The sequence below is a fragment of the Salmo salar genome, chromosome ssa19 (assembly GCF_905237065.1).
Source record: "Salmo salar chromosome ssa19, Ssal_v3.1, whole genome shotgun sequence".
Taxonomy (NCBI): domain Eukaryota; kingdom Metazoa; phylum Chordata; class Actinopteri; order Salmoniformes; family Salmonidae; genus Salmo; species Salmo salar.
In genome coordinates this window covers 74,730,090-74,754,538 of record NC_059460.1, presented here as the reverse complement: position 1 = coordinate 74,754,538, position 24,449 = coordinate 74,730,090, and the positions used below count along the sequence as shown (strand labels likewise).

The following is a 24,449-nucleotide window of genomic DNA, read 5'->3' as shown; positions in this document are numbered from 1 at the left end:
CTTATGGTTTGAAAAATGATCATGTCAGCTTCTATTACTGATGGAAAACCTGATCAATAACCCATACAGTGTAGATTAAAGTCTTTATTTTACAGCATCGTAGCATCTAGGACATAGCGTTACAGTGGAACGTTGTACTTTTTGTATGTGTGAAGTGCACAATAGAAAGTGATCTCCTAAACACAATACTACTAGATACAGTATACAAACACAGGAAGAATGTCATGGTAACATGTCAAACACTTTTGGCTCAAAGAGAGTGTAGTAGTCTCACAATTACCAACTGCTTGATTGAGTTGAATTGCCAACTTTTTTCTACTTGCATGCATTACGGACTTCTAACTACTATCGTACACAATCACAAAAACAGGGCATGAGCCGCCTCTGTTATTGGTTCAAAAAAGGCAATGGAAAGAGTCACGTTGAAGGGTTTTCCAGGAAATGCTCATTTACATACAAGTGTCTAACCTTCTAACGAAATACATTTGAATTGGTATTGTACATTCATACCATATGAACTGAAAGTGAATTTGCATGTGGATGTGTAATTCAGGTATCGACAGAATCATAGGTTGTTAAAACAACCCCCAATGTATCACATTTTGGTTTTGTTAGACATTAAGGAATTTCACAAACAGTTACATTACATCTATTGTTAACAAGAGCTAAGAGTCGATATGACACACTTCTCGTCCTCAACTAGACCCTTACAATGCTGTATGCTTTATGTATTGTAAACATTTATAGCATTTGTACATTTTTAGGGTTCAATGTTCCCTTTCAAACAACCCACATAAATAATATTTTTTCCCAAATTATTTATCTTCATTGCCAAATAGCTATTGTAAATCTAAAACCAACACTTAACATACTTTAGTTCACAGTAGTAGGTTTAATCCATTATTGACAACGATGGAAGTAAACAAGGGCACATTCAAAAGTACCTATACATTATTTAACACCTATTCAAGGTTATTTTAAGTGGAGAATACGTTGACGATGATTTGTGCTTAAAATAATCTAAAAACCTGGAAAGGGCATTTTACTAGGTCACTATGTGCAAACGTTTAATTACATTGCTCTTTCGAATATCTGGCCCAATTATTCCAAGTCCAAGAATGGCACTCAAAATTGAATTGTCAGCCCAGCCTTGTGACTGTCCCCAACATTTCAATAGTAATAAACAGGTATAGACAATTTAAGTTCAGCTTAAACCTCTGCAACAACCATTCAATACCATATACTGTTTGGTGACCTTTCGTCCCCTTTTCCCATCAGCCTCAGTATCAGCATCAACACCTTAACCCGAAAGATATTCAATATGTTAACTTTGGCTGTACATGTGTGTAGTTATAGTACTTTATAGTATATATTTGTACTCTTCCAGTGAAGTACCTGTTCAGTATTGTATTACTTTATATTTTCACCACGGCAATGACGATTCTCATCAGAAAACAAAGTTACTATCACAGATATGTTGGGCTCTATTCAATCTGCATCGCTGGAGTTCAGCGTTTTATTGGGCGATTTGAAATTTTAAAGGCCATGTCCCCTGCATTCACAGTAAACGCTGCAGATGTCGGCTTGATTTGAAATGACCTTTACATTTCTATTCCGCAATCAGTAACGCTTCTGCTATCCAGATTGAATTGAGCCCTAAACTTATGTCTTTATGGTTACTACGGCCCAATTGAAATGATTAATACTAGTAAGAGGTAAGACTTATCTTTCCAAGACGGAGTGAGACCCGAATAACCTAGAATAAATAGTTATTTACTGTCTTGTGGGTCTTGTGCAAGACATGTATTGATCTACACAATCTGTACATCTGTGTCATTTTCCAAAAGCCTTTGGATTGACCCTGTTAGTTACCGGTAGCTTGGTACACCACATTGAGTCTTGGCATTCAAGTGTGTACAATCAGAGAACAGAGCTGTAAAGAATGATGTCCACAATGCAATGTAAGCACACGGTCCATCAGTGTCCAGCCTTAGCGGTCTGTGTCTACTCCGTCCTCTTCACATTTCAAGGCAAGACAAATAAAAAGTCAACTGTTCCACACACTCGACTCAGACTGTAAAAATGATTTGCATGACATAATTGTTATGTCAAGGCTTTGGCTCATTCTTCTGATCTGAAAGTCACTCAGTCATCTAAATGGATGGTTGATTCATGGATTTGAAATAGAGAACATATTTTCTAGGAGCATCATGTCTGACAGCTCCATGAAGCCTATTCCCTCCAGAAATAAAGGGACAACCACATGAAAAATTCCTCCAAAACCTCACTGATGTCCCACATCTGTCACCATCCAAGTTTCTTCAGGTCCCATTGTTCCTCACTGTCCCCTGTGTTCTGTGGGAGGAGTCCTCTAGCGTACAGGGGTGTGTACAGCAGCACTCAATCCGAGGTACTCCAGGTTCTCTGCTGCGGGCAGGAAGTGACTACTGGTGGGTGTGGCCTGAGGCAGGAAGTCCTCCTGGTAGTCTGGGTTGTCCATGCTCTCACCTACAGAGCGAGGGAGGGTACTGCGGGCCATGTTGAGATACTCGGGTCCCTCCGGCACGCGCGGCAGGGAGTTGAAGAACTTGTTGTCCGGGTCGTACCCAGAGGAGGTCCGAGTAGCCCAGGCTGGCTCGCTGGGGTCCTCATAGTTGGGGTTGAAGACATCAGAGTGCTTGGTGTCCTGGTTCATGTATTCTAGAATACGGTAAGAAAAAAGTTAATACCCAGGCTTACAGTAGAGAGCAGTGATGCATGTTGCTGAACTGTTACGCTCTCAATGCGTTTGTGTTACTGTATTATGAACGTTAAGTCAATAACTCGCCATGGATACAGTTTGTACTGTACCTGGAAGAGCAGAGAGATCTTGCTCTAGAGAACCACAGTGGATGGGGTCTGTGATGTCTTTCTTTAGAGAACCACTGTGGGTGGGGTCTGTGATGTCTTTCTCGAGAGAACCACCGTGGGTGGGGTCTGTGATGTAGCGAAGGATCACACTGTTCTCTCTCATCAGATGGCCATTCTGTGGTGAGCAGATCGAAAATTCAAACATCAGCCGTGTGTGTGTGTGTGTGTTTGTTTGCACGTGTGTGTTTACCCCTGAGTTGTGGTGCTGGGTGGTCTTGTCGGGGAGAAGATACTCCTCGGCATCTACCACATCCTCCATGTCCTCTGATGTACTGATCAGGCTACGGTAGAACTTAGAGTCCGTAGGACTGGGGAGGTACATGCAATCATCTCCCTGAAATGTACATTTAAAGTGAATTAGATATAAAATAGATGCCATTCTCAATTAAAAGCTTTATTTTATTTTTGCTTATGTAAAATGTTTCGGCCATCAACTGCCTTTATCAGAAAGTGAATTAGTCACAATCATGGGTTCAAATACCTTGGTTGTAATGTCCCGTCAAAGAAATAAGAGGTGATGCAACTATCTAATAGAATAATAATAATATTTTCAATTACCTGAATGACCAGATAGCGAGATGGATCCCGGGCCATTTTGGAGAACTCAGAGATGAGCTCTCTGAACCGTGGTCTGCTGTCTGCATCGATCATCCAGCCTGAAGGAAAATAAGACTGGCATCAATCCCCTTGTGTGTGTGCGCAATACATATATATCTATGGCGCACATCACTCACATTTGACCATGATCATGTAGACGTCTATGGTACAGATGGGGGGCTGAGGTAGGCGCTCTCCTTTCTCCAGGACTCCAGCGATCTCCCTGGCCTGGATGCCATCGTAGGGCTTCGACCCAAACGTCATCAGCTCCCACAATGTCACACCTTGTATGTCATTACAGGAACATCACCAGGAAACCTTTCAGAAGCTGCAGTTGTTCAGAAGTTCAGTTTATTTGACTATTTCCTCAAATACGTGCTGTACTGTTTGTCCAGTTGGACTTACCGTAGCTCCACACATCACTCTGATGGGTATAGGTCCAGTGAAGGATGGACTCCAGTGCCATCCACTTTATGGGCACCTAGGAGTAAAGATTATTGGTCAGCCATGGTTGAGTGAGTATTTTCACTCACTTTATTCACACAGTTAAATCCATTGATCATCCAGTAAAAGTTTAACTGAATTCAATGTTTATTGTTCCAGTAGGGAAATGAAATGTGTTGTACAAAAATAAATGTGACTATTGGAATGATCAGTGGTGTCGGCTGCTCCAACCTTCCCCCCATCAGCATGGTACTCCTTCTCGTCGGCGGTGAGCAGCTTGGCCAGTCCAAAGTCTGTGATCTTCACATGGTGAGGTGTCTTCACCAGAACGTTCCTGGCCGCCAGGTCACGGTGCACTAGGTGACGTTCCTCCAGGTAGTTCATACCCTGCAGACAACATCCAAAAGACTCTTTGTGACTCTGAGGCTGTCCTGATATGAACACTACATACACAATGATAGTAGATGAGGTGATTTTTTCCCCCTCCATACAATGTAAAGCATTGTATAAATTCAACCCATTATTATTATCAGTAGTAGAATCGGGGGTGATATGTAGGTGCAAAGAGAAAATCATTTTGCCATGTAAAATGTTTTTTTGATCTGAATTCCTATTGATTTTACAGTGTTGAATTCACAAATACACAACATGACCAAAAGTATGTGGACGCCTGCTCGTCGAATCATGGGTATTAATATGGAGTTAGTCCCCCAATTTCTGCTATAACAGCCTCCACTCTTCTGGTAAGGCATTCCACTAGATATTGGAACATTGCTGCGGGCACTTGCTGCCATTCAGCCACAATAGCATTAGTGAGGTCGGGCACTCTCAATCGCCATTCCAATTCATCCCAAAGGTGTTCGATGGGGTTGAGGTCAGGGCTATGCAGGACAGTCAAGTTCTTCCACACCGATCTCGACAAAGCCTTTCTGTGTGGACCTCGATTTGTGCATGGGGGCATTGTCATGCTGAAACAGGAAATGGCCTTCCCCAAACTGTTGCCACAAAGTTGGAAGCACAGAATGTCATTGTATGCTGTAGCGTTAAGATTTCCCTTCACTGGAGCTAAGGGCCCCAGACCATTATTCCTCTTCCAAACTTTTCAGTTGACACTATGAATTGGGGCAGGTAGCATTCTCCTGCCATCTGCCAAACCCAGATTCGTCCATCGGACTGCCAGATGGGGAAGCGGGATTCATCACTCCAGAGAATGCGTTTCCACTGCTCCAGAGTCCAATGGTGGTGAGCTTTACACCACTCCAGCCGACGCTTGGCATTGAGCATGGTGATCTTAGGCTTATGTGCGGCTGCTCGGCCATGCAAAAGCCATTTCATGAAGCTCCCGACGAACCGTTCTTGTGCTGACGTTGCTTCCAGAGGCAGTTTGGAACTCTGTAGTGAGTGTTGCAACCGAGGACAAATTATTTTTACGTGCTAAGCGCTTCAGCACTCGGCGGTCCCATTCTGTGAGCCTGTGTTGTGTACCATTTTGCGACTGAGCCATTGTTGCTCCTAGACGTTTCCACTTCACAATAACAGCACTTTCAGTTGACCAGGGAAGGTCTAGCAGGGCTTCCCTGGTGGCATCCTATGTCAGTGCCACGTTGAAAGTCACTGAGCTCTTCAGTAAGGTCATTCTACTGCCAATGTTTGTCTATGGAGATTGCATGGCTGTATGCTTGATTTTATACACCTGTCAGCAATGGGTGTGGCTGAAATAGCCAAATCCATTAATTTGAAGGGGTGTTCACATACTTTTGTATATATAGTGTATTTCACCCCAAATTCCACCGCTGGTTATCATGATCAAAATGAGGCAAATCAGTGGTTATCCAGAGGTAAGCATTTGTACAAAGCCCTTTTGATCAGGAACTTTAACATATAACCTCCCAACACTTAACCTTCCATGGAGGTCTACTTTGAGGGGGGAATAAACAGCTTCAGATGCCTAATTCACTAATATTCATCAAATACAGCCTTTATAGCTTTTTATGCCTGCTTTGAGCCATATTTCCATAGAATCAATAAGACAAGCTGCGAACAGATAGACACCTCTGTGTATTCAATAATTAGCCCTCAGTAGGCTTACTGTACAAATAGACTAAGTATAGCCAGAGGCAAGGTCCCAATCAAGGCTGGGAAGAGACTGCTGCCCAGGCCTGGGAGGTTGATGGATGGATGGGTGTGTGTGTGGGGGGAGATTAAACTAATCTTTCAGATTAAACATCCATTCCTAACTACAGCTGAAATAGTGGGAAGGCAGAGCGAGTGTCAAAGAAAGAAAAGTTTGCTCCCATTTGTAATAATCTATCAAATCAAACTTTATTTGTCACATGTGCCGACCTTACTGTGAAATGCTTACTTACAAGCCCTTAACCAACAGTGCAGTTCCAGAAGAGTTAAGACAATTTTTACCAAATAAACTAAACTAAAGAACAATAAAAAATAAAACAATAAAATAAAACAATAACGAGGCTATTTACAGGGGGTACCGGTTAGAGTTTTTTTTATTTCACCTTTATTTAACCAGGTAGGCTAGTTGAAAACAAGTTCTCATTTACAACTGCGACCTGACCAAGATAAAGCAAAGCAGTTCGACACATACAACAACACAGTTACACATGGAATAAACAAACATACCGTCAATAATACAGTAGAAAAAGTCTATATACAGTGTGTGAAAATGAGGTAGGATAAGGGAGGTAAGGCAATAAATAGGCCATGGTGGCGAAGGAATTACAATATCCCAGTTAAACCTTGGAGTGATTGATGTGCAGAAGATGAATGTGCAAGTACAGATACTGGGGTGCAAAGGAGCAAGATAAAATAAATACAGTATGGGGATGAGGTAGTTGGATGGGCTATTTACAGATGGGCTATGCACAGGTGCAGTGATCTGTGAGTTGCTCTGACAGCTGGTGCTTAAAGCTAGTGAGAGAGATGTGAGTCTCCAGCTTCAGTGATTTTTGCAGTTCGTTCCAGTCTTTGGCAGCAGAGAACTGGAAGGAAAGGCAGCCAAAGGAAGAATTGGCTTTGGAGTGACCAGTGAGATATACCTGCTGGAGTGCGTGCTACGGGTGGACGCTGCTATGGTGACCAGTGATCTGAGATAAGGCGGGTTTTACATAGCAGAGACTTGTAGATGACCTGGAGCCAGTGATTTTGGCGATGAGTATGAAGCGAGGGCCAGCCAAGGAGAACGTACAGGTTGCAGTGGTGGGTAGTATATGGGGCTTTGGTGACAAAACAAATGGCACTGTGATAGACTGCATCCAATTTGTTGAGTAGAGTGTTGGAGGCTATTTTGTAAATGGCATCGCCGAAGTCGAGGATCGGTAGGATGGTCAATTTTACGAGGGTATGTTTGGCAGCATGAGTGAAGGATGCTTTGTTGCGAAATAGGAAGCTGATTCTAGATTTAATTTTGGATTGGAGATGCTAAATGTGGGTCTGGAAGGAGAGTTTACAGTCTAACCAGACACCTAGGTATTTGTAGTTGTCCACATATTCTAAGTCAGAACCGTCCAGAGTAGTGATGCTGGACAGGCGGGCAGGTGCTGGCAGCAATCGGTTGAAGAGCATGCATTTAGTTTTACTTGCATTTAAGAGCAGTTGGAGGCCACGGAAAATGAGTTGTATGGCATTGAAGCTCGTCTGGAGGTTAGTTAACACAGTGTCCAAAGAAGGGCCAGAGGTATACAGAATGGTGTCGTCTGCGTAGAGGTGGATCAGAGAATCACCAGCAACAAGAGCAACATCATTGATGTATACAGAGAAGAGAGTCGGCCCGAGAATTGAACCCTGTGGCACCCCCATAGTGACTGCCAGAGGTCCGGACAACAGGCCCTCCAATTTGACACACTGAACTCTATCATAGAAGTAGTTGGTGAACCAGGCGAGGCAATCATTTGAGAAACCAAGGCTGTCGAGTCTGCCGATAAGAATGTGATGATTGACAGAGTCGAAGGCCTTGGTCAGGTCGATGAATACGGCTGCACAGTAATGTCTCTTATCGATGGCGGTTATGATATCGTTTAGGACCTTGAGCGTGGCTGAGGTGCACCCATGACCAGCGCTGAAACCAGATTGTATAGCAGAGAAGGTACGGTGGGATTCGAAATGGTCGGTAATCTGTTTGTTAACTTGGCTTTTGAAGACCTTAGAAAGGCAGGGTAGGATAGATATAGGTCTGTAGCAGTTTGGGTCTAGAGTGTCTCCCCCTTTCAAGAGGGGGATGACCGCGCCAGCTTTCCAATCTTTGGGAATCTCAGACGATACGAAAGAGAGGTTAAACAGGCTAGTAATAGGGGTTGCAACAATTTCGGCAGATCATTTTAGAAAAAGAGGGTCCAGATTGTCTAGCCCGGCTGATTTGTAGGGGTCCAGATTTTGCAGGTAATTTGTACATGTAGATAGGAGTGAAGTGACTATGCATAGATAATAAACAGCGAATAGTAGCAGTGTACAAAACAAATTGGGGGGGGTCTATGGCTTGGGTGACTGGAGTCTCTGACAATTTTAAGGGCTTTCCTCTGACACCACCTATTATATAGGTCCTGGATTGCAGGCAGCTTGGCTCCAGTGATGTACTGGGCCGTACGCACTACCCTCTGTAGCGCCTTACGGTCAGATGCCGAGCAGTTGCCATACCAGGCAGTGATGCTACCGGTCAGGATGCTCTCGATGGTGCAGCTGTAGAACCTTTTGAGGATCTGGGAACCCATGCCAAATCTTTTCAGTCTCCTGAGGGGGAAAAGGTTTTGTCGTGCCCTCTTCATGACTGTCTTGGTGTGTTTGGACCATGATAGATCGTTGGTGATGTGAACACCAAGGAATTTGAAACTCTAGAACCGCTCCACTACAGCCCCGTTGATGTTAATGGGGACCTGTTTGGCCCTCCTTTTCCTGTAGTTCACGATCAGCTCCTTTGTCTTGCTCACATTGAGGGAGAGTTTGTTGTCCTGGCACCACACTGCCAGTTCTCTGACCTCCTCCATATAGGCTGTCTGTGGTGGCAAATAATATAGATGAGAACTCTTGGTAGATAGTGTGGTCTACAGCTTATCATAAGGTACTCTACCTCAGGCGAGAAATACCTTGAGACTTCTTTAATATTAGACATTGCGCACCAGCTGTTATTGACAAAAAGACACACCCCCACCCCTCGTCTTAACAGGTTCTGCCGGTGCATTGAAAATCCCTCCAGCTCTATATTGTCCGTGTTGACATTCAGCCACGACTCAGTGAAACATAGGATATTACAGTTCTTAACCTCTATGGGCTATGTGGGACGCAAGCGTCCCATCCCTGGTACACCCAATCAACAACAGGTGAAATATCAAGAGCGCCAAATTTGAAAACAATTAAATGTCATAATTCAAATTTCTCAAACATACAACTATCTTACACCCTTTGAAAGATAAACATCTCCTTAATCTAACCACGTTGTCCGATTTCAAAAAGGCTTTACGGCAAAAGCATAGTTAGATTATGTTAGGAGAGTACATTGACAATAGCTGTGTGTAATGTTTTGTCAATTCAAAGACAGGCGTCACCAAAAGCAGAAAACCAGCTAAAATGATGCACTAACCTTTGACAATCTCCATCAGATGACACTCCTAGGACATTATGTTAGACAATGCATGCATTTTTTGTTCTATCAAGTTCATATTTATATCCAAAAACAGCGTTTTACTATGGCGTTGATGTTGAGGAAATCGTTTCCCTCCAATAACCGGCAGTCAAGCAGCACAACAAATTAAATAATTACTATTGGAAAACATTGGTAAAATATTATATTGTCATTCAAAGAATTATAGATTTACATCTCTTGAACGCAACCGGATTGCCAGATTTAAAAAATAACCTTACTGGGAAATCACACTTTGCAATAATCTGAGCACTGCGCCCAGAAAAATACGCTTTGCGATACAGACTAACCGCCATGTTGGAGAGATCTAAAATCGAAAATACTATGTAAATAATCCATTACCTTTGATTCTCTTCATCAGATGTCACTTCCAGGAATCCCAGGTCCATAACAAATGTCGTTTTTGTTCGAAAAAGCTCATAATTTATGTCCAAAAAGCTCCGTGTTGTTAGCACATGATCTATGCCAGCCGGACTTCTCGTCATGAACGAGAGGGAAAAAAATATTTACGTTCGTTCAAACATGTCAAACGTTGTATAGCATAAATCATTAGTGCCTTTTTTAACCAGAACATGAATAATATTCAAGGCGGACGTTTGCATTCTCTTTTAAAATGTTTTGGAACGAGAGTACCCAACATGAACTCGCGCGCCAGAGTCTAATCGGCCACCACCGTTCCAAGGCTCTTGTTCGTTCAGTTCTCACAGTATAAGACTCAAAACACTTTCTAAAGACTGGTGACATCTAGTGGAAGCCATAGGAAGTGCTCAACAATTAATAAGCCCTGTGTGTTACAATGGCATAGGCTTAAAGGTAATTCAACACATCAGGTATCCACTTCCTGTCAGAATTTGTCTCAGGGTTTTGACTGCCATATGAGTTCTGTTATACTTACAGACACCATTCAAACAGTTTTAGAAAATTCAGAGTGTTTTCTATCCAAACCTGAAGAATAATTTGCATATTCTAGCTTCTGAGTTGGTGTAGGAGGCAGTTAAAAATGGGCACATATTTTTTCAAAATTCTCAATACTGCCCCCTAGCCCCAACAGGTTTTAATGTCCCCTTGGTAGGATAATCGTAATCGTCGGTCATCCATTTTATTTTCCAATGATTGCATATTAGCAAGTAGAATTGATGCCAATGGGAGTTTAGTCGCTCGCCTATGGATTCTCAAAAGGCAGCCTGATCTGCGTCCTCTTTTCCTCAATTTTTTTTTTTAACCTTTATTTAACTAGGCAAGTCAGTTATGAACAAATTCTTATTTTCAATGATGGCCTAGGAACAGTAGGTTAACTGCCTTGTCCAGGGAAATTATGAGCTTTTTTTAACCTTTATTTAACTAGGCAAGTCAGTTATGAACAAATTCTTATTTTCAATGATGGCCTAGGAACAGTAGGTTAACTGCCTTGTCCAGGGGCAGAACGACAGATTATTATATATATAAAAACATTTTTTTAACCTTGCCAGCTCGGGGATTTGATCTTGCAACCTTTCAGTTACTAGCTACCTGCCGCCCCAGGTAGCCTAGTGGTTAGAGCGTTGGACTAGTAACCAAAAGGTTGCAAGATTGAATCCCCGAGCTGACAAGGTAAAAAAAAATAACCTGCTGCCCCAGGTAGCCTAGTGATCGGGATCTGGGCCTGTTCCCGGGAGAGCAGTATATCTTTCTTGTCAGATTCGTTAAAGGAAAAAGCTTCTTCCAGTCCGTGGTGAATAATCCCAGTTCTGATGTCCAGGAGTTATTTTTGGTCATAAGAGACGGTAGCAGCAACATTATATACAAAATAAGTAAAAGAAATAAGTTACAAACAACGCAAAAAAAACAAACAAAATAGCACAATTGATTACGGGCATGTAAAACATCATCCATCCTCTTCATCGCCATTTTAACCATCCTGCGCTAGCTACCGTCCGTCTACATATTGCAGACACATCTGGTTATCCAGCTGTGATAGCGGCTGGCATGGTTCTATTTGAGACTTGTCGCGTTAGTCAGATCCAGATTGACTGACAATGTAGCTACTTCTTTGACAGAGGCTTGCTAATGATTTGTTAGAAGGTTCTGTTTACCCAGAAGTAATGGGTACAGTATACTTGTATACAGAAATAAGACACAAATGTAAGTTAACACAGCAGTTATTTCCTGTTTGCTCACCTTTGCGATCTGTACACACCAGTTGAGTAGACACTGGGAGCCGATGAGGTCCTTGTTCTCCTTGACATAGTCCAGCAGGCAGCCATAGGGCATGATCTGGGTGATGAGCTGCACTGTGGACGTCAGGCAGATGCCCAGCAGACGACATACGTGGGGGTGCTCCACACTGGCCATCACATAGGCCTCCTGCAGACAGAAAACATGGGGAAGGGGGAGTCAACTTCAGATCTCATAACGCCTGAAGAAGTGTTTAACATCTCAGGAAGGAACCACATTAATATGATACGGCAATCTGCTGAAAACGCGCAGCCCAAATGCAGAAAAAGTGAACCTTGACCGCTTGGGCTTCATTCAGAATATCTACTATACAAACAGTTGACTCACGTCTAGAATCTCCTTGTTGGCTTTGGGAGATGTGGCCTCTCTCAACACCTTAATGGCAACAGGGATCTTCATGTTTTCTCCCTCAGGAATCCACACGCCCTGGGGAGAAAAAAAACACACGTTTATTAGGTCTGGGACGATACCAGTATCGCAATATTTTTTCCATGCCAAAAATGTAATCACGAAGCAGACCAAACTCTTTGTTCCTTTAAAAATCTGCTGTATGTAAAATATTGTGTGCTATAGCTTGGAGAATAAATGTGACTCTGGAAGACAACATAATGATGTTTATTTCCAACATTAGGGCTGTTTTCCTAAAGAAGTTAAATCCACTTCGTGTTTTGTTTCCTTGCCACGATACTAACGAGTATCGCGATACTGGTATCGTCCCAACTCTAACGCTTGTCACCTTTAATAAACTAATGATTACATACTATTCTATCACTGGACGAGGAACACCTCGTAGGATCCGTTTGTTCACTAGTGATTTGTGTAAAGTGTGACTGACGGGATTCCTGCCACAAGACGTTGTTCATCCGCTGAGGTAATGCTTAGGGAGCCGGGTTGGACTCAATTCAGAATTTTGGAATCGACTCACATTCAACAGATTTTAAGGAAATATAATTTCATTCAGGGCAATTCTTAGAAATTTTACTCAGTCATTGAATCTGACAGGTCACACTTACAGATAACAAAGAATATATAACTTTTCTCTGGAAACAATGTTCATATACAGTATACTCTTTAACCTTAGTGTAAAGTATAGACAATTATATTTCCACGAACCATTTCATTTGTTTGGCTCCTTTTTCTAAGCCTCAGGATCAATTTGAGGATTAAACTAATGCATTCTGGGAATGTTGTATTTTCCCAATATTTAACCAATTTTAAGTGATTAATGAAATATAATAACGTAGAATATTCACATCCTTTTTCCACATTTTGTTACGTTACAGCCTTATACCTAAAATGGATTTAAAAAAAATTAATAATCTTCATCACGCTACACACAATACCCCATAATGACAAAGCAAAAGCAAGTTTAGACATTTTGCTAATTTATACAAATAAAAACGGAAATATTACATTTGCATAAGTATTCCGACCGTTTACTCAGTACTGTTGAAGCATCTTTGGCAGCGATTACAGCCTCGAGTTCTCTTGGGTATGATGCTACAAGCTTGGCACACCTGTATTTGGAGAATTTCTCAAATTATTTCCTGCAGATCCTCTCAAGCTTTGTCAGGTAGGATGAGGAGCGTCGCTGCACAGCTATTTTCAGGTCTCTCCAGAGATGTTCGATTGGGTTCAAGTCCGGGCTCTGGCTGGGCCACTCAAGGACATTCAGAGACTTGAATCGAAGCCACTCCTGCATTGTATTGGCTGTGTGCTTAGGGTCGTTGTTCTGTTGAATGGTGAACCTTCGCCCCAGCCTGAGGTCCTGAGTGCTCTGGAGCGGGTTTTCATCAAGGATCTCTCTGTACTTTGCTCCGTTCATCTTTCCCTCGATCCTGACTAGTCTCCCAGTCCCTGCCTCTGAAAAACATCACCACATGCTGACACTACGCTGACAGACACAGCAAACCTTCTTGCCACAGCTCGCATTGATGTGCCATCCTGGATGAGCTGCACTACCTGAGCCACTTGTGTGGGTTGTAGACGCCGTCTCATGCTACCACTAGAGTGAAAGCACCGCCAGCATTCAAAAGTGACCAAAACATCAGCCAGGAAGCATAGGAACTGAGAAGTGGTCTGTGGTCCCCACCTGCAGAACCACTCCTTTATTGGGGGTGTCTTGCTAACTGCCTATAATTTCCACCTGTTGTCTATTCCATTTGCACAACAGCATGTGAAATGTATTGTCAATCAGTGTTGCTTCCTAAGTGGACAGTTTGATTTCACAGAAGTGTGATTGACTTGGAGTCACATTGTGTTGTTTAAGTGTTCCCTTTATTTTTTTGAGCAGTGTATATTTGTATAGACTACACATCATATAGAATAGAAGAGGCATTTACATTTAATTTAAATTCACTGAATTAAATTATATTTCCTTTAATACAAATTCGAATTACAATTCTGTATCCTGCTTACTACTTCAATTCAAGTTCAAGAACTGAATTGGAAATTATGAGGCATTCTCAATTCCATTCTGAATTGAGCCCAACCATGTTGAGAGTCTTCAGGTCTCAGGTAAGATTACTCATTCACGGTCTGAACCACCTCCATTAAAAAAGCATTGATCACTCTGCTTACCTTAAAGACAGTTCCAAAGGCCCCTGATCCCAACACTTTGATCTTCTTAAACTCGGTCTCCTTCAGAATGCGGAGCAGGGCCTGGTTGGGTGCCTCTCCACTTGGGGTCAGGGGTTCAACCAACTATGGGACCAACAACAAAGCAAGTGTAATTATCTACCTACTGTACGTCATTGCGGCCCTGTAAAGGTGTTATCGTGTATGTTGGCCCCTCTTGTTGAATGATCAACATGAGCGTGTCACATCTGTGACTGAGTCTATATGTGTGCATGTCTGATGCATGCCCGAGTATACAGTTTGTGAACAGTACAGTTTGTGTCCTCCCTCTGGCAGTGTGGTCTCTGTCTGTTACCTCTCTTTCCTGCAGCAGGCGGCGCAGCGTCCTCTTCCTGACGATGTGACGTCTGCGGACTAGCACGAATACACCCAAGGCCAGGACCACAAACACCAGGAGGCCTCCCACCACACTGGCCGCCACCACCGACGGGACGGGACCACTGGGAAAGCAGCAACAACACAAGAGGTGAGTTTCCTGGTAGCTTCTTAATAAAAACATCTGATATCAAACACTTTGTGACAACTGCTGATGTATAAAAGGCTTCATAAAATACATTTGATTGGTTCATTGATTGACCTTTCATCTGTTGCCTATACTGGACTTATATAAGGTTACATCAACCTAGATCACTTAGCACTTGATCTATCTTGATCTTTCACTATGATATGGTTTCGGCGTAAGCCTGATCCCAGATGTGTTTGAGTGTATTATTATAGTCATTGTCACACCAAACGGCACAAACAGATCGGTAATCGGACTGGTTTCATGTTGCTTTATTTGAAAGATCTTGCTCACCCTCTGGCATTGCAGCCATTCAGTCCAGGTCCAGAGCATCTACAGAAAGAAAGGAGGGAATACTATGCTCAGAGTGACTACTTCACACAGTCCTGACCATGGTAAACACTCATCATAGTTTCTGAATAGACAATCATTCAAAAAAGGCTGACATTGCCTTTACTACGAGGAGTTAGAGATCGCTGTGTAGACTGTGCCTTACCCGTCGGTGCAGTTCTCATGGCAGAGCTGACATTCTCTGTTCTTGTCAGCGTATTTCCAGATGGGCCTGTCCCCGTCCCCGAGAACGCCACGTGGGCACCGATAGACACAGTGGGGGCCATCTTTGACGTGGGCGCACTCCACACACTTGTCAGGGCCCTTCAGAGTGGAGGGTCAGAGGTTAGAATTGTTGATCTAATTGTTATCTTGAGTGAAAATACAGCTGACTTTGCAATATTTGCCAAATCACACAGAATTCTCACAAAATGTTCAGAATTTGTTTAACAACTTAATAGCTATCACACCTGAATGTCAAAATAATTAAATTAGATGAGACAATTCAGATGGATTTAAAGATAAAGGAGCATACAGAACCAAAGCAGCTTCCGGTTCTGTTCTTCACCATACATTCTTGGTCACACTCTAGGCACATGTTGTTCAACACATACTCTCTTGGCGCCCTGAAAAGGCAAGAGAAAGGCGAGGAAAAACGATCAAAACGTTGACACAGCACAACCCTCCATCTCGAGTAGATATAGTCAACATATGAGCAGTATCAGTAGTATTGCTCTTGGTGTCGTTGGGTTAACTCACCCCTCCAGAACGTGACAGGCCCCGACACAGCGGCCCCTACGGGCGTAGTACAGGCAGGTTAAACACATGGTGGGACCGGGCCCCCAGCAGCCCTCCTTAGTGCACATGTCATCACAGGTACTGTTCAGCTGGGCTGTAGGGAAGAGAAGGGAAGACTGTAGGCTCCATCCAGAAACAACTCCTAGACCAGGACTGGAGGGACGAAACACTTCTGTTTTTTTATCCTCTCCAGACCTGGGACATCAGGTGAGTGCAATTAACTGCCAGGTAGAAACCAAAAACTGAAGTGTTTCGCTTTCGGCCCTCCAGGACCGGAATTAAACAGTCCTGTCCTAGACCCAACCCCCTAGGCTAGGTTAAATCTGAATGGATACAATAGGTCTAAGCTGTAGTGCTCAAAATCTATCTAACCTACCAGAGGGTGGAAGTAGAGCCATAACCACATTGCTTATATCAAATAATGGCAATGTTAGGTAGCTAAGCTAACTGCAACTACCTGTGGCCTATGTGTATATGGCTGTTGGGATGAATGTTAGCATTTGGCTATTGTTAACCTTTTTTTTTTTTTGAAAAGCAGTGTTTGCAAAGGCGTTGATCAGAGTTTATACTTGATGCTTGTCCTTGCTTACCACATGTGCTGTTGTTGGCGTTGTTGTCCACCCTTGCGAACTGTTTGTCCAGTCTGAACAGGCCATTCCAGTGGCCTCCGTTGGTATAGCAGAGGTGGGGGTTGTTCTTCACCACAATGTTGCCATCGCTGATCTCTCGTAAGGAGCGGAGGCCTAGATACTTCAGATGGGCCACGTTGAGGGCAGCAAAACTCACCTGACCACTATGGGAAGAGGGAAGGTAATGTTAGCTTACTGCTACTGTAGTTAGCCCATACGTAACATTGAACAATGTTTCTGTGACATTGCTAAAATATCATACAGCAGAGTTTCTCAACCCAGCCCAGGGTTGACCTCCTAGGCTATTGAGTATTTACTTTCTATCATGAACGGTACTCCACTGAAAAAACACCCCAAAAACCATGTTTCATAGTCATTACAATAGCAGAGCGTTAGACAGAGATACACTTACAACTGTTTGGTCCTTCCCCTGATAATCTCCAGGTTTTCAAATGCACTGAGAGAATCGAGGTGCTTTGGCCAAGCTTGTATGAGCAGAAACCCTTTAGGGAAGTAACAAAAATACATGTAATCAAGCATTATCTTTGCTTTGGTTACCCTCAGCTGAATTACATAGCAATTGAAGATAAGTTAAACTTTGTTCTACCTGAAATCTCCTTCACAGTTCTGAAATAATCCAGTTTGGCAGGGTCCATTTTTGGTGTTGATGTGTACCTATCACTGAGAGAAGCAATTACAAAGACACATATCTTAGACAAGTAATTCAAACACTCATAAAGTTTAATTAATTTGAATGAACACAGGGCAAATTGCATTTTGTTTCAGTGCTAGTGTCCATATTAGGACAGCCCATGGACGCTGTACAATGCTATTGTTATTCCTTACCCATTCAAAGAGGTTCCAATTATTGAAACATCGCCATTGATTTTGGTGCAGTTTTTGAAAGAATCAATGTTAGAGGCGTTGATTGACAAGACGGCAGTAAGCGGCCCCATTCCAAGTCCATTGCACACTAGACGAGAAGAACACCAAAACATTAAAATCATTGACGATCTAATGCAACATTATGAGGTTTAGAAACCACACAGCTAGCAAAGTTGAAAAGAATGTACAATTATGTTGTCCAGCTTACCACGGACAAAGAGTTACATTTACAATATTCAGACCCCTTTACAGTGGCAATTTTAGAGCAAACTTCCCACCATTTTCTTTTTAAAACATGCCAGCAAAGCCACTACACAACACAACACTAAACAATGCATTAATTGCACTATAACAGTGACAAACGGTGCCCACAAAATGTTATGGCCTACATAAAGCTCTCCCAACAGCAGAGTCCCAACAGCAGTCCCAACACCTTACCACTGCTACACCTGGCTATCAGCGGAGCCTTGTCTGGCAGCGAAACAGTTCATTCAGCCTCATTTACTGCCTTTAAAAAAACATAGCTGATATGGCTGACTTGTTTAAACAAATGTGGTTTCTACTGACAATTGAGATGTGCAAACTATGGCATAAGGGAAAGACGAGCGGATAATATGCAAACCGTAATTTCGATTAAGACATTAATGAGTGAGCTAGGACGGACGTAGTCAGTATAACTATTTGTTCAGCACTTTTGAAATGTACAGTGACAGAATTCAGAACATGAGCCATTCTTACAGTATTCTCCCTATACAGCAAGTCAGATAAATAAAGGGGGCATATAAGCAGACAATGAAAGCTCTTACAATATTCGATGATGACATTTCTCTAAAACAGGCTATAGGCTACATGTGCACCACCAAGTTAGAACAGTAGGCTAAATTATGAGGGGAAAAATTGACCAAATTAGTAGGGTGAGGCACATGGGCTACTAACAGCTTACTACACAACCAACACTTAGTTTTACTTTCTTAGCTGCAGTATACATATCTTCCTGGCATATTACATAATTTATGCAGCAGCATACACAACATTTTTGGACTCACCTTGTGCTCACTTGAATAAGCAGGTAGCGCGACGGTCCTTCCAGGGCAAATTGTCATCAAACTTTGTAACCGAAGTCTGGCATTCTCTGGATTTATAGTGCTTTCAAGACAACTGGGGACTCGTAAAAAAAACAAGGTCGAATCATGATGATGTCAGTGATCTTCAGGTCAGAGCTCTAGAAAGAGGCCCGAGTTCCCCACTTGGAATTCCGAGTTGGATGACCGTTCAAAAAACATATTTCCCAGTCGGAGCTCGTTTTTTCAGAGTTCCCAGTTGTCTTGAACTCACTGAAGTCTGAGATTTTCCAGTTCAGAGTTTCCAGTTGTTTTGAGCGCGGCAGAAGTCATGCTGGATTGACAGCATGGCTAATGTTGAATGTTTATCCTTTTAAGCTTGGAAAAGAGACCCTTAAACCCAGACTTGGACCACACACCCACTCCACTGAATAGCAGGCTAGTGATTGCTTTGCAATGCTTGCAGCTAGCCACTGATTCCTTTACCTTTTGGACAGATTCCATCACACTTCTTGCACCTCCTGACACCATTCTCCTCCACCTCGTGTGTGTTGCCACTGCATGTTCGGACACACGCCCCGTGGTCCGTCACCACATAGTTATCTGCAAGAGACAACCAATCACAGGACAGGTCAGGGGTCACCCAAAGACACCTTCGCCACTCCAACCAATTATAGGCAAAAGTCTCTTCACCGTGTAGGTACAGTGGAGTTTTCTAGATAACTGGGCTGTATTAAGTGAGATGAAACGTTCTGAAAATTGCAGAAAGGAAAGTAATAAATCTAGCACAATTTCCAATTCTACCTGACATACAAGCATCTGTTCTTTACATTTCTATCTGAGCGATCAGTAACATTGCACCTTTCTGAGCAGACCCCTGAGTGCATCTGTATTAATAATGGATCATACAGATGGACACTATTGGCCTTACGTGGGCAGGTCTTCACACAAGTGGCCCCGAACGTGTACTTGGCGTTAGGGTTGGAAGCCAGCTGGTGGGTGTTGGGATTGTAGATCATGGTAGGAGGGCAGGCGTCCTTACATGTGCCATCATCCTGGAAGTCTCTGCAGGCCTTTGAATACAAGAATGAAAGACTAGGATCACAATAAGTGTGCAATATTGTCAACCATATCTGTTTTCTAATGTGGAGCAGCCCAGGAGTGGGTCGTCTGCCTGTTGTCTTTTAGATGTGTTTCCTATGTGATTATAACTTTTGCAAATTATAAATTAATTGGAGTCAGAAGAGTCCCTCACCAGACACTCTGTAGGCCTAGGGCCGGTGCAGCCTGCAGCACAGTGTTCGTTACAGCAGTCACTGGGTTTAGGACCCCTACACCTTCCAGAGCACTGCTCTGCACACTTCAGCTTGGTAACTGAGGATAGACAGAGAGATGAAGACAGAAAGATAAGGACCAGTCAACAGAACACACCCTTCACTGAGAGCAAGGGTCTGTGAGAGAAAATGAGCAACCAACAAAAATACTTTCAACATCAACAAAATATTGAGAAATAGCATGTGAGGTTTTTGTGTGACTGCTCTCATGCTAATTTCAGGTAGAGAAGAGTGTATTCTTACATGTTTGACAGTTCTCTGGTCCTGGTGTCCAGCATGATCCATTGTAGCATCCAGGGTCACACTTGCCACCTGTCAGGTGGGAAAAACACTGCTTAACTTCTGAACGATCTCATTCATAGAAAACTATTATTAACCAGGTAGTTTGGATCCTGGAAGCTGATTGAATGAAACAGCATTTAAACCGTGTGTATATCAGACAATATACCATGGGTATGATGCACAAACACTTGTTTACTGTTCTATTTATGTTGGTAACCAGTTTATAATAGCAATAAGGCACCTCGGGGTTGTGATATATGACCAATATACCACACCCCATTGGGCCTTATTGCTCAAGTGTAACACATGGCAAAACCTGTCCATGCAAACCCGAAATCTGTATGATATGGAATAATCATAGTAGTTGAGCAACATACTGTACATCCATATTACAGAAGCTTCAAATGGAAAACAACAACCCAAAATTATTCCACTGAACAAAACTGAGAAAAGGATTCATTACTTTACAGTGTTTTTGTTTTTTAAATGAAGCTAGCATACTTACAGTAACGGCCATAGCTCTCCAGTTTGAACTCCATACTGGGGTTGCCGGCCTTGTTTACCATGTCCCACCATTGGATGGTCTCCACATTACACAGCAAAGGATTGTGGGCAATTTTCACCCCTCCCTTGAGAATGTCTGTGCAAAATAGAAGGACAGATCCAGTGCCTTCAGAAAGTATTCATACCCTTTGATTTATTACACATTTTGTTGTGTTACAGCATGAATTTAAAACAGATTTTTTTTGTCTCACCCATCTACACACAATACCCCATAACAACAAAGTGAAAACATGTTTTTAGATTTTTTTCTTCAATTTATTTCAAATGAAATACAGAAATATCTCATTTGAATAAGTATTCACACCCCTGAATTAATACTTTCTAGAAACACCTTTGGCAGCGATTACAGCTGTGAGTCTTTCTGGGCAAGACTCTAAGAGCTTTCCACATCTGGATTGTGCAACTTTTGGCCATTATTCTTAAAAAAATTCTTCAAGCTCTGTCAAATTGGTTGTTGATCATTGCTACACAACAATTTTCAGGTCTTGCCATAGATTTTGAAGTAGATTTAAGTCAATATTGTAACTCGGCCTCTCAGGAACATTCACTGTCTTCTTTCGACTTTGGGACTGCTTGATGTGTGGGGTAACGTGTTATGACACTGGGTGTCAAGTAAAGTGTTACCGATAATTGTGTGTGTGGGTGACAGAGATGAGATAGTCATTCAAAAATCATCTTAAATGCAACTTATTATATGACATGTTAAGCACATTTTTACTCCTGGACTTATTTAGGTTTGTCATAACAAAGGTGTTGAATACTTATTGACTCAAGAAATTTCAACTTTTCATTTTTTTGCCAGTGACAAAAAATCTATTTTAAATTCAGGCTGTCACACAGCAAAATGTTGAAAAATCATGACTGTGAATACTTTCTCAAGGCACTGGAGCGATATTTTTCTGGCCTGTGCAATGGAACCAATGGCATAGACCCAAAAGTTCTAACGCCACGCTAAATCACGCGCACCTTAAATACTTCAAAGTACTTTAAATAACATGATATAATGTATTTGACCCACTCAGATGTGGACAGAATCCTGGATACAGTCACTGAAGTGGACCCCCTAGTCACCCACTAACCTGTCAGTCCTCTCAGCATCAGCTCCCTCAGGCCCCGGGTGTAGTTAAGGGTCACAGAGGAGTGGTTCTTCTCGTAGTTGGACATGACAGCCAGGGCGTACTTGTTGTCATAGAGGGAGTGTCCTCGGATCAGACGCAGGTTCTCCAGTGGGATGATGGCCGCCTTGTTGACGGCGATCAGAACATAGCCTCCAACCTCCTGAATGGACTGGAGTGCAAAACAACATAGAAATAATGAAAATAATTGCTAACAGGATGTTAAAGTTTGGTCTAGTAGTAGTGCAGCCATCTCCAGAATACATGTTGCCCCTGAAGGTAATGCCAGGTTTGCAATAACATCATTGTTCAGTTGGTGTTAGTAAAGGCACAAAGGAGAGAAAAGCTTTATTCTGACCATTACATTGACATTGTAGTCATTTAGCAGACTCTTATCCGGAGTTATTTACAGCCAGTGCATTGAACTAGGAGCTAGATGCCACGGCATTCTAGATCTGCGAGGGGGAGAGGAGCTAGGACATAGGAATGGTGGATAGGAAGCCACTGCAAACAATGTGTTATACTTGAACCCTCCATCTCCTCACCTTGAGGAAGGACAGGTCGTGGTAGTCCTGGATGTAGGTGAGCTCTAGGTTCTCCAGGACCACGGTACAGTTGCTGTACATCCTCACCAGGTTGTTGTAGTGGTCGTCTACAGTCCCCAGCAGCGTCAGCCTGTTGCTGATCCCCTGACACACTGAAACCACAGGACGACACAGCTAAAGGGAAAATGTGTTTCACTATGAAAGTTTAGTTGCTCATCGTTTACGTCCAATTTTGGCTTGAAAGTTGGCTGTATGAGTGAGTAATTTACATAATGAACGAAACAGAGTTTCACTTCTGGATGAGAGACATCATTCAGTGGGAACCGTACATTCCAAACAGGTTCCCACTGAACATTAACACGGAAACCCAACCTACTGTGGGCATAGTTAATCGTGTTGAGGTGCAGGTGATTGACTGTCAGCTCTGATATACACTGAGTGTACAAAACATTCATCTACAAGGTGTTGAAAGCGTTCCACAGGACTGCTGGCCCATGTTGACTCCAATGCTTCCCACAGTTGTGTCAAGTTGGATGGATGTCCTTTGGGTGGTGGACCATTCTTGATACACATGGGAAACTGCTGAGCGTGAAAAACACATCAGCGTTACAGTTCTTGACACAAACCGTTGCACCTGGCACCTACTACCATACCCCGTTCAAAGGCACTTACATTTTTTGTCTTTCCCATTCACCCTCTGAATGGCACACATACACAATCCATGTCTGAATTGTCTCAAGGCTTAAAAATCATTATTTAACCTGTCTCCTCCCCTTCATCTACACTGATTGAAGTGGATTTAACAAGTGACATCAATAACCGATCATAGTTTTCACCTGGATTCACCTGGTCAGTTTATGTCATGGAAAGAGCAGGTGTCCTTAAGGTTTTGTGCGCTCAGTGTAAGTGAGATATGAACATCTCCACAACAGGTTGGACAGGTTCTGAGCAGATGAAAGGTTGACACATCATTAACCTTTACACAGCTGCAGGCTACATAACAACCAAGGGGAAATGTTCACCAATCCATAGGTCTCTCAGATAGTAGTGTGTGTTTTGGGGAGTGGTTGTCGCTGGTACGTAGAGTTAGGCAGCATGTACTAGGATATCATGAGTTGAATGAAGACACACACGCACATACACGGATACACACACACACACAGTTTTAGAGGCAGATGCTGTAGTCAGTGGGAGGTGAAAGCAGCAGGTTAGGGAATAGCCAGTTCCTGTGTAATTTATCTTGGGATAAGACAACAGGGCTCACAGCATGATCATGGGGATGTAGAAAAACAAATAATTTAATAAGTCTGATATACTTGTGGTTCATATTAGCTGTTTACGCAGCTTGTGAGAAAGCTTTTCAGTGAGTCATGCTGTGACTCACTGCGGTAGACAGGCAAGTTCTTCTTCAAGAAACCGCTTTTAACTTAAAAAATTACAAGCCCCTAGGCTTAGAACAAACATTATAACATTATAAGTAAAATCGTAGACCATCCTCGCTTCTTGACTAAATCAACATACGAGTGTGTATGTATGGCTCCCTCATCCTAACCACTAAGTACGCCCCTACCTGTTACAGTACCCCTCATCCTAACCACTAAGTACACCCCTACCTGTTACAGTATCCCTCATCCTAACCACTAAGTACACCCCTACCTGTTACAGTATGCCTCATCCTAACCACTAAGTACACCCCTACCTGTTACAGTATCCCTCACCCTAACCACTAAGTACACCCCTACCTGTTACAGTATCCCTCACCCTAACCACTAAGTACACCCCTACCTGTTACAGTATCCCCCTACCTGTTACAGTATCCCTCACCCTAACCACTAAGTACCCCCCTACCTGTTCCAGTATCCCTCACCCTAACCACTAAGTACACCCCTACCTGTTACAGTATCCCTCACCCTAACCACTAAGTACACCCCTACCTGTTACAGTATCCCTCA

The 24,449-nt window shown here is 42.8% G+C and overlaps 1 protein-coding gene across 3 annotated transcripts in view; it reads right to left on the bottom strand.

Annotated features, from left to right (window-relative positions):
- Positions 1-69: 69 nt before the first annotated feature.
- Positions 70-24,449, bottom strand: part of LOC106579586 (melanoma receptor tyrosine-protein kinase) — a 56,207-nt gene continuing 31,827 nt past the window's right edge. The window contains exons 2-27 of one of the 3 annotated variants that reach the window (XM_014159637.2): positions 22,498-22,649; positions 21,917-22,124; positions 20,779-20,913; positions 20,235-20,303; positions 19,913-20,031; positions 19,589-19,730; positions 19,144-19,260; positions 17,558-17,684; positions 17,319-17,392; positions 17,124-17,214; positions 16,673-16,875; positions 16,044-16,176; positions 15,820-15,910; positions 15,451-15,608; positions 15,249-15,287; positions 14,748-14,892; positions 14,396-14,518; positions 12,143-12,241; positions 11,759-11,944; positions 4,183-4,338; positions 3,913-3,988; positions 3,645-3,791; positions 3,469-3,566; positions 3,101-3,244; positions 2,851-3,025; positions 70-2,700 (exon numbers count right to left, since the gene is read on the bottom strand). In XM_014159637.2, coding sequence (XP_014015112.1) covers positions 2,372-2,700; positions 2,851-3,025; positions 3,101-3,244; positions 3,469-3,566; positions 3,645-3,791; positions 3,913-3,988; positions 4,183-4,338; positions 11,759-11,944; positions 12,143-12,241; positions 14,396-14,518; positions 14,748-14,892; positions 15,249-15,287; positions 15,451-15,608; positions 15,820-15,910; positions 16,044-16,176; positions 16,673-16,875; positions 17,124-17,214; positions 17,319-17,392; positions 17,558-17,684; positions 19,144-19,260; positions 19,589-19,730; positions 19,913-20,031; positions 20,235-20,303; positions 20,779-20,913; positions 21,917-22,124; positions 22,498-22,649 — 3,536 coding nt within the window. In that variant the 3' untranslated portion in view covers positions 70-2,371. Of the gene's footprint in view, positions 2,701-2,850; positions 3,245-3,468; positions 3,567-3,644; positions 3,836-3,912; positions 3,989-4,182; positions 4,339-11,758; positions 11,945-12,142; positions 12,242-14,395; positions 14,519-14,747; positions 14,893-15,248; positions 15,288-15,450; positions 15,609-15,819; positions 15,911-16,043; positions 16,177-16,672; positions 16,876-17,123; positions 17,215-17,318; positions 17,393-17,557; positions 17,685-19,143; positions 19,261-19,588; positions 19,731-19,912; positions 20,032-20,234; positions 20,304-20,778; positions 20,914-21,916; positions 22,125-22,497; positions 22,650-24,449 lie in introns of those variants that run through there. The other 2 variants (XM_014159636.2, XM_014159638.2) reach the window with 2 other exon arrangements.